Source organism: Anolis sagrei, chromosome X (assembly GCF_037176765.1).
Source record: "Anolis sagrei isolate rAnoSag1 chromosome X, rAnoSag1.mat, whole genome shotgun sequence".
Taxonomy (NCBI): domain Eukaryota; kingdom Metazoa; phylum Chordata; class Lepidosauria; order Squamata; family Dactyloidae; genus Anolis; species Anolis sagrei.
Genome location: NC_090034.1, coordinates 84,232,908 through 84,243,439, shown reverse-complemented (window position 1 = coordinate 84,243,439; position 10,532 = coordinate 84,232,908). Strand labels below are relative to the sequence as shown.

Sequence of the window (10,532 nt, the reverse complement as noted above, 5' to 3'; positions counted from 1 at the left end):
TTGTTGGTTGTGGCTGATGGATGTTGGAGTCTTAAGAACATAAAGTGAGTAAATCTGATTGGGAGGGGGAAACCTGTGGTTCTCAAGAGCAGTTTTGATTTTGTGCAGCATTTCAAAATTCACTGGTGGCCCATTGTTGTTGCAAACCCATAATCCTTTTGTGGCATATATATGTGCCACACCACAGCAGCTGAAAACTGCTACTCTAGATGTCCATCAACTGTGAGTCCCAGCAGACCCTTCGCGAGCAGAGCTAATGGTGAGGTATGTTGGGAGTCCACCAGTACCTAAAGGTTTAAGGGATCTCCTTTCTGTTTGCAAATTCTGCTCTCCAGTTGGATTCATGAAGGATTAATAACCTCAACCAGCATCACTTGAGACCCAAATTAAGATATTTATTCAAGCCAAGGCGACAGCCGAGAACTGAACTTGACCCACAAGCAGCCATTGCTTTGAAGCTGCAGGGTAATGGTCAAAGGCTCTAGCCCGATACAGCAAAAGATGCCTTCTATTAAAACCCCCACAGAGGAGTCCAAAAGAGATTGGGCAGCGCTTATGACTTCTGCTACCCCTGAAACCAACAGCAGGCTTTCAAGGCTCGGTCTCTGGCTTGCCGCTGTGGTAGTCAGGCGGGGTGTACTTCCCTTCCTTCATCAGCTTCTTCCTCTGTTCTGTGATGGCTACCAGGCGCTTGATCTGCCAGAAGAAAGGGAACAAGAGGACTGTGATGATGCCACTTCCAAGATGAAACCCATCCCCAGAGAAACATTTGCCCGCTACATTTACAGATTTTTTAAAGTTTTGTATTGTATAACACATAGAAGCATACAATCTTTGAAATTAACATTCAAAATTCCAGTATTTTCCCCAATTGTGTTTATTACAATTGTTCAATCATGAGAATAGTCTTATTTAACACCGTATATTTATCTTTCCCCTTTATTCTGTAAATGAGACCCTTCCATTTCGCTTCCCATATCCTTCTGCTTTGACCCATCGTATAGTAACTTTTCCTTTTGCTAATATAATCTTGGAGAAGGTAACTGTCTAGATATTTATACCAAGTTTTTATATCCCATTTCTTGTGGTCCTTCCAGCTCAGGGCCACTGAAGCTTTGATTGCCTCTATCATGTGTTTTATTATTTCCTCACTTTCTTTATATTCCCCTTTACTTTGCAATATCTGGGTGAAAAATTGAGTCTTGTTCCATTCTATATTTATCCCTAATAGCTCCTCCATTTCCTTTCTGATTATTTAATGGAACTTTTGGATTTTTTCACATTCCCACCACATGTGGGTGTATGTTCCTATTTTTCTGCAGTTGTGCCAACATAATTTTGGGTACGTTTTCGTAATATGTGCCAATTGCACGGGAGTTCTGTACCATTTTGTCAGTATTTTCCATTGCATTTCTTTAATCTTTAGATGTTTTATTGATTGAATTCATCCAATTGTCTATTTCTCTCTCACTGCAACTTAATTCCTCCTTCCAGACTTCTATTAGGGTAGATTTTGTGTTATATTGTATTTCTGTGATTATTTTATATATAAATCCCATGATTCCTTTCTCTTTCTCAACTTCCCATTTTATTAATTTGTCAAGATTTGTTTCTGAGGTTTCCTTAGTCTTCAATTCTGTTAACTTTTTAGACAGCCCACCCCATTGTAACCAATTTCCGAGCCAGCATTTATCTTTTATTTCCTCCCATTGAATTACAGTTCTGTCTGGTTTCAGTAAGTCCCCAATCTTTGTTATTCCGTTCTGTTCCAGTTTCTTTAGCATATTGCAATACGGCTGGGGTTTTCTGTTATCTATGGAACCTATTGGGAGCATGTCTATTTTATTTAGGGGAAGTTTGTTTTGCCATTTCCCCCAACAGGTCATTGTTGATAACAAAGGGTCTCCTTTTATGTTTTTTAGGTCTTTTCCCCCAATTTTCCCCATAATGCAAGATCCATATTCCCATTCATGTGTTAATTTCTCTATCCTAACCCATCTTTTGGACTCTCCAATATCTAATTCTAGTAACCTAGCCAGTTGACAGGCTTCATAGTAATTCTGGAGGCAAGGTGCTCCCCAGCCTCCATTTTCTTGTGGAGTAAAAAAATACTGAATTTGCAATTCTGGTTTTACTAGAACCTACTGTCACTACATTTACAGATGTGATTTCTCTCTAGAAATCTCTATGTTCTGCGCTGGCAGAAACTGACAGGTTCTCTTGTTTAATAAAGGACAGCCAACTGACAACTTTTTAAAAGAACGGGAACCATTTGTATCATTTATAAAGAAAACGTAAAAATTGGTAATGGTTTTGAAGTAAATAAAATGTTGATATAGCAAAGTAGATTGAGGAAGTTGTCTGAAATAAGAAATTAACGGGATGACAATAATATTTTCATCATTAAGTCTTTAAGGTGGGAGGTCTACTTTGACTTCATTATTCTGATTGGTGTTTTTCGGGGGCAAAGTGGAGAAAGTTAAGTTTAAAAGTATACCGTAAATAGTGATGTAAGTCATATACAGGCAGTCCCCAAGTTATGAACAAGACAGGTTATGTAGCTTTGTTCTTAAGTTGAATGTGTATGTAAGCCAGAACAGGTTCATTTTTAAAGTATAACTCCATCCAAGTATATGTGTAAGGTGTGTGTATGTGTATAGCGCTTTGGTAAATACACATAGGGAAGGGTAAACACCCCTGTGGTGTTTCCTTTGCTGTCTGTGCCTCTGTTCAGAAGATTCCACTTCACTTTCTGTCTCTGTGATAATTGGATTATGAAAAATCTGGTTTCTTGTGGAAACAAGGATTGGTGCTAAAACTTCAGTAGAGACCCCTTTTCCCCAAGATAACTCTTAGGGGTGGATTTCCCTTCCAAGTGGCAGATTTCTCTCACTTCTTGTTGTCTCAGCCCCATTCTTAACTAGGAGTTGGATGTAAGTTGGATGTCTGCAACTTGGTACAGGCAGTCTCCAAGTACATCAGTACAAATAATATAATTACATTTATATTCTTGGGAAGAAATAAGGACAGAGAGAATTGGGCCCCTGGCTGTCCTCCCTTACCATTTTGCGCATATTGATGCACTCATTCAGGTCCTCCATCTCCAAGCGACATTCTTTCTTGGCCCGCGTCTGTCCGATGCCCTCAGAGCACTCCAGCCATTCCTTCTCAAAGGCATGGCACACGCTGGGCCTCTGGTAGGGCTGCTTGCCGCTCTGGTTCAGGAACCACCGGTCAAGGTCGATGCCCAGCTTGTCCTGAAGGTCGAAGATTGGCATGGCTGAATGCAGAGAAGAGTCAGAAAGGTTAAGCGAAAGCAGGCCAAGGCATCTGACAGCAATATGTCCATAAGGAAACCTCTGGATCAGAGGAGAGAGGATGGAAATGTGGGAGGAAGGTACCTAAGGGGGCATCTACACTGTAGGATCAATGTAGTTCAACATGGGAGATGCAGTATTACAGGGTCTTTAGCCTTCTCTACCCAAGAGGGCTGCTGTCTCACCAAACAACAACTCCCAGGATTCCACAGCATTGAACCACACAGTCAAAGTGCTGTCAAACTCTGTTAATTCTACAGTACAGATGCACTCTGTGACACAAAAAAGCTGTTTTTTTACATTGAGGGTAGGAATACAGATGTGAAGGAAGCCTGGAAATCTGAGATGTTCCAAGTTCGTTACAAACCTTCAAAAAGTAGGCTTTTAAAGCCATTTTCCGGAAAATGAGCCAGGGTGCTATATAACGTTCAGATTAAATTAACACTTTTTTACTTTTTTAATGTGATTTTAACTCATTTGTATAATAGTAGTAGTAGTAGTAGTAGTAATAATAATAGGATTTGTTAACCGTCTCTTTTCACAGCTTGAGGTTGGGCACAATATAGTTAAATTACATAGATAGGACACCTCTCCATCTCTCTCTCTATATATATTAAAAAGCACAGAACAAAGATTCAAACACCAAACTTAACAAAATGTAAATAATAAGATGTAATAATTCTATTTTAACATGTCTGCAATGTAATTATTATTATTATTTATTTATTTCTAGCCCACTTTTCTCCCAGAGCGGGACTCAAAGTGGTGATTTTTTAAACTCAATTGTTTTTAAGGTTGCAATGGGAGCAACTTTGGTTTTGATCAAGAAAGAAAAGTAGAGCAACAACATCAACAACATGTTTCGTTACTGCCTGTCTTCACAGTTTGATGCAGGGCACAACATTTTTTAGTTCCTTAGAGAGGATTATAAAATACATATATTAAAAAAGCATAGGACAAAGGTTAATATGCTAATATTAGTAGTGAGGTCACAAAGAGTCAGAAGCGACTGAATGAATAAACAACAAACAAGTAGAATCATAGAGGTAGAAGATACCTCATAGGCCTCTTTTAAATAGAGGCTGGATGGCCATCTGTCAGGGTTTTTTTTTTTTTTTTGTCGTGTCAGAAGTTGTTTCTGGTGTGAGAGAATTGGCCGTCTGCAAGGACGTTGCCCAGGGGACGCCCGAATGATTTTGATGTTTTTATCATCCTTGTGGGAGGCTTCTCTTATGTCCCCGCATGAGGAGCTGGAGCTGATAGAAGAAGCTCATCCGCCTCTCCCCGGATTCGAACCTGCGAACCTGTCGGTCTTCAGTCCTGCCGGCACAGGGGTGATTTGAATGCAATATTCCTGCTTCTTGGCAGGGGGTTGGACTGGATGGCTCATGAGGTCTCTTCCAACTCTTTGATTCTATGATTCAATTCAACCCCCTGCCAAGAAGCAGGAAAATTACATTCTAAACAACCCCCGACAGATGGCCATCCAGCCTCTGCTTAAAAGCCTCAAAAGGAAGAGTCTCCACCACACTCTAAGGCAGAGAGTTCCACTGCTGAACAGCTCCCACAGTCAGGAAGTTCTGCCTCATGTTCAGGTGGAATCTCCTTTCCTGTAGTTTGAAGCCATTGTTCGGTGTCCTAGTCTCCAGGGAAGCAGAAAACAAGCTTGCTCCTTCCTCCCTATGACTTCCCCTCATATATTTATACATGCCCATTATGTCTCGTCTCAGCCTTCTCTTCTGCAGTAAATAATGTAATAGTTTAAGGTTTAATACTATTTTAATATTTCCATTTTGTAGGATGTACTCTCCATTGAGTTTCAAGTTACGAGTCACTTTGGGTCTTGAGCAAGAGAGAAAAGCAGGGCATAAATACAACAACAACAACAGCTGCAATTGGCTGTACTCTAAAACCCATCTATCAATGGTTTCATCCCAGTTTTTAAGAAACAACAATTTTTTTCCAGGCAACCTGGGAAGGCTTTACATCAGGCATGGGCAAGTTTTGGGCCTCCAGGTGTTTTGGACTTCAACTCCCACCATTCCTAACAGCCTCAGGCCCTTTCCTTTTCCCCCTCAGCCCCCTCAGCCGCTTAGGCGGCTGAGGGGGAAAAGGAAGGGGCCTGAGGCTGTTAGGAATGGTGGGAGTTGAAGTCCAAAACACCTGGAGGCCCAAAACTTGCCCCTGCCTGCTTTACATTCCCTGAACTCAACGGGAAGGAAGAGGATGGATTAAGATAGTTGTGGGAGAAGGGCAGGAGGCAACAAGACACCAATGGGGTGAATGTTGTCCCATGAAAAGGGAATAAAAGGCCATTTCCCCTCCTTCTCCCTTTTAGGAAGGAGAACATTTGATAGCTGCCCTCCAAAGAAGGGAGAAATGGCTGAAACCCCCCTCCCTGCAGTCCTTGCCTGCGACAGCGCGCTTCCTCTGCCTCCCTCAGCTGTCCTTGCTGGGCTTTTCCGACAGGGCCACTGCCGTCAAGCGTCACTCGCACTTCCTTCCTTCCCGGACGCTCCTGCCTTCCCACTTCCCGTCTCTATGGTCCTTCTGCTGGAAGGTACCCCTGCGTTCCTCCGTCGCAACTTCCGAGATAGAGATAGGAAGGTATAGACTACCTCCTCTCCTCATCTCGAAGCGGGCCTTCCAGGTTTATTTTGAACAATGTTTTTCCTCCTATCCCATATCTTCTATCTTCTATATAAATAAAAATGTAATGATGGTTTGTGGGATTAACAGAACTCAAAAACCACTGGACAAATTGACACCAAATTTGGACTCAAGACACCTAACATCCCAATGTATGTCCTTCACTCAAAAAAATTGATTTTGTCATTTGGGAGTTGTAGTTGCTGGGATTTATAGTTCACCTACAATCAAAGAGCATTCTGAACCCCACCAATGATGGAATTGAACCAAACTTGGCACACAGAACTCCCATGATCAACAGAAAATACTGGGAAGGGTTTGGTGGGCAGTGTCCTTTGGTTTTGGAGTTGTAGTTCACCTACATCCAGAGATCACTGAGAACTCAAACAATGATGGATCTGGACCAAACTCAACACGAAAACTCAATATGCCCAAATGGGAACACTGGTGGAGTTTGGGGAAAATGGAATAGACATTTGGGAGTTGTAGTTGCTGGGATTTATAGTTCACTTACAATCACAGAGCATTCTGAACCCCACCAATGATAGAATCGGGCCAAACCTCCCACACAGAACCCCCATGTGGGCCACAGCAACACATGGCAGGGGACAGCTAGTGTACTTATATATATTTATATAGACCTATTCTGTTTATCAAGCCCGTAGCCAAGGGGGCGGTTTAGGGGTTTAAACCAACCCCAAAAACTGAAGAAGCCTTGGAAATTGAGGTGTCAACCACTGGTTCATTTCTAATCCAAGCCCTGCCAAGGAAACAATGGAACAGGAGCAAAGAGAAGAAGCTGTGTCATTGGATTGTCCAATGATGTAACAATCCTGTGTCATTGGACTTTCTATGAACAAGTCTCTTTCTGATGACTAAGTGAAAGTTCAATTAGTGCAAAATTCCATGGCTAGGATATGTATTTCCTGTGGATAAGAAGAGGCACCTAAGATTTCAACCCAATTGGTTCAGCGGATTTCCCTGGCTAGGTAAAGGAGTAAAGGTTTTGCCCTGACATTGTCCAGTCGTGTCCAACTCTGGGGGTTGGTGCTCACCTCCATTTCTAAGCCAACGAGCTGGCGTTGTCCGTAGACACCTCCTAGGTCATGTGGCCAGCATGACTGCATGGAGCGCTGCTACCTTCCCACTGGAGCGGTACCTATTAATCTATTCCTATTTGCATATCTGCTAGGTTGGCAGAAGCTGGGGCTAACAGCAGGAGCTCACGCCACTCTCTGGATTCCAACCTGCAACCTTTCAGTTAGCAAGTTCAGCAGCTCAGTGGTTTAACCCACTGCACCACCAGGGGTTCCCGGCAAGCCTACTCATTTCATGTACAAGGTGCACTCTGTAAGTATAGTGTGGTGTTTGGAGAAGTTGGGGGTAAATGTGGTCATCAGAAGCCTGGTACATTGCATGCAAAACCATTTGTGCGATGGAAAAATGCAATAGAAGTCTTCAGTAGACATCAAAACACAGGGTACCATCAGAACAACTTCTAGCAGTTGTGAAAATTATTGTCCTTCGAGGCTGAAAAGAACTGGCTTTAAGAGGGAGCAAAGATTCAGGACCTATTACCTATGAAGAACCTTTACATAATGATGGTAATTTCAGGGCTTTGTTGAGATCTTGTGCCAGATCAGGAGACACAATTGCCTAAAAAGAAAAAAAGTTTCAACCTCTCCCCCCCCCCCTTTTTTTTTTTTTTTTTTTTTTTGCGACAGGCCTGCTATTTATACTATTGATAACTGGCAAACAGAGGGAGGAAACATGGATGCAGTGACAGACTTTGTATTTCTAGGTGAGAAGGTGTTTGCAGATGCGGACTGCAGCCAGGAAAGACGTTTCCTTCTTGGGTGGAGAGCAATGACTCGATAGTTGAGTATGATGTTGGACACCCCCGCCCCCCCCCCCCCAAATAAGGGATAATGACTTATAGTTCTGCAAAGGGCAAGGGCACCAGACTACACAACAAGGGTTAAGTCTTGGTCACATTGCCAAGGCACTGACAACAATAAGGACCCCACGAGGCTTTTGGGAAATGGCTGGATCTTGGGACTTCTGCCCGTTGTGAGGATTGTAGTTCCCCAAGGGCTGAGCGATGGATTCTGTTATTGATCAACTCAGCGCCCATCTGCTGACTTCTGCAGGGAGAAATGACTCTTTGCTGCCTGACTTGGACTGCAAACCACCTCTGCCTCCACGAACCTTCCCCAGGAGCACGGGATTTCCAGTTCTTTTAATATATCAATATTGTAATAAAATAATAAAGATGTGGGGTGGGAAGGGGATTCTTTTTGTATGATCCTGTCTAAAATAATGCTGTATGAATTGTATTCTGTTTTCCATCTTTCCTTTTGACTTTTGCCCCACAAAAGTGATCAGAAACTGCTGCTAGGCTCGAGGAAGATTCCTATTTCCCTCGAAACCCAGAGTGTTGATTGATTCACCTACACAACACAATAGTCACCAACCCTTGTCTCGTCTTCCGAGCCGGCTAGCGAGATAAGGAATTCCATGGGATTTTGGAAAAGGAAATAATTAAGAAATTGCAAAGGGCAACGTTGATCCTTTGAGGTCCGAAGCCCGATCTTGTTGATTCTCCCCCCAAAAGCCCATCAGGAACAGGAAATTTTTGTTTGCTACCTTCACACTCTGCCAGCCAAGGACAATACTCCATATTCCGGCCGGCTAGCTATCTGTAATCCCATCATTTCCCCATTGTTTTGAGATCGTCCCGCCTCCCCTCTCCTGATTCATCCATTTCTAGGAGTGAGAGGAATGCGCTGATTGGCCCTCTAGAGGCGGAGAAGCGCGCTGATTGGCTCGGAAGCGGGGCGGGCTGCCAAGCCTCCTCCCAGCTGTTCGGCCATCAGCCAATCAGCAAAAAGCCGGCCGGCAAGGGGGCGGGCGGGAATTTTGAAACCTTTTCCTTTGAATTTTCGTCTATAAAAATGCTTGTAATATGCCTAGCTTTATGCTTGTGGTGGAATGATCCCTGCAATGCATCCGATCTCAGCTGAATCGCTAATAAAGACACCTCGATTGCTTGAAAAACTTCTTCCACTTTGATGAGGGTTATTGATTTTAATTATTTTATTGCTGAAATTGGCTCCCGCTGGCTCTCACCAAGGTTTCCAGGACCCTTTTTGGCGCGGTCCTCAGGGATCTCCCTTTGGGAAGACCCCTCACAAAAGAGCTCGATATCAAGTAGAGACGTCGCACTGGCAATGAAGGTCTGCATAGTTAAAGCAATGGCATTCCCTGAAAGCCAAAACCGAGGTTACAACAACATTTGTTATAGAACTCCAGTATGCTGATGACAACGTCGTCTGTGTACATTCAGAAGAAGATCTACAAGCCACTCTAAACACCTTCGCAGAAGCATACAAGAAGCTCGGCCTGTCATTGAACATCGAGAAAACCAAAGTGCTGTTCCAGCAGTGACCAGTCAACTCCTCTCCAATGCCAGAAATACAGCTTAATGGTGTAACATTAGAAAATGTTGACCATTTCTGCTACCTTGGCAGCCACCTCTCCACCAAAGTCAACATCGACACCGAAATACAACACCGCCTGAGCTCTGCAAGTGCAGCATTTTTCCGAATGAAGCAGAGAGTGTTTGAGGACCGGGACATCCGTAGGGAGACCAAGGTGCTTGTTTATAAAGCTATTGTCCTCCCAACCCTGCTCTATGCCTGTGAGACGTGGACTGTCTACAGACGTCACATGCAACTCCTGGAACGATTCCATCAGCACTGCCTCCGGAAAATCCTGCAAATCTCTTGGGAAGACAAGTGGACAAATGTTAGCATACTGGAAGAAGCAAAGATTACCAGCACTGAAGCGATGGTCCTCCACCATCAACTCCACTGGACCGGCCACGTTGTCTGGATGCTCGACCATCGTCTCCCAAAGCAGTTGCTCTACTCCAAACTCAAGAATGGAAAATGGAATGTTGGAGGACAGGAAAAGAGATTTAAAGATGGTCTCAAAGCCAACCTTAAAAACTCTGGCATAGACACTGGGAACTGGGAAGCCCTGGCCCTTGAGTGCTCCAGCTGGAGGTCAGCTGTGACCAGCAGTGCTGCAGGATTTGAAGAGGCATGAATGGAGGGCGAAATAGAGAAACGTGCCAAGACAAAGGCGCGTCAAGCCAACTCCAACCAAGATAATGATGATGGGGAAAATGGAAGGAAAAATAAAGAGGGGCTGACCAAGGGAAAGATGGATGGATGGCATCCTTGAAGTGACTGGCTTGACCTTGAACGAGCTCTAGTCTTCCAGGACTTTTTGGATTTCAGCTCCATGAAGCCTCAGCCACTTTGGCCAATAGTTAGGGATTCTGGGAACTGAAGTCCAAGAAGACCAATAGAGAGATTCTTAGAGAGGGGTTTTTCTTCTTCCATTTTTTTTTTTAAAAAAAGATTTATAGAGAAGCATTTAAATCTTTCCACATTATGAGGAGGTAAAAATTATACACACAAACACAGACCTATCTGAAAGTTTTAATGGCAATGAGTTGTTGGCCTGAGTGTGAAGTGTATTGTTGAATAAGAATTCATG

The 10,532-nt window shown here is 43.4% G+C and overlaps 1 protein-coding gene across 1 annotated transcript; it reads right to left on the bottom strand.

Annotated features, from left to right (window-relative positions):
* Positions 1 to 374: 374 nt before the first annotated feature.
* Positions 375 to 5,846, bottom strand: NDUFS5 (NADH:ubiquinone oxidoreductase subunit S5). Its single transcript, XM_060784096.2, has 3 exons — positions 5,729 to 5,846; positions 3,063 to 3,280; positions 375 to 696 (listed from the first exon to the last, which is right to left on the bottom strand). The coding sequence occupies exons 2-3, from the start codon at positions 3,276 to 3,278 to the stop codon at positions 592 to 594; spliced, it is 321 nt and encodes a 106-aa protein (XP_060640079.2). The 5' UTR covers positions 3,279 to 3,280; positions 5,729 to 5,846; the 3' UTR covers positions 375 to 591.
* Positions 5,847 to 10,532: the final 4,686 nt, after the last annotated feature.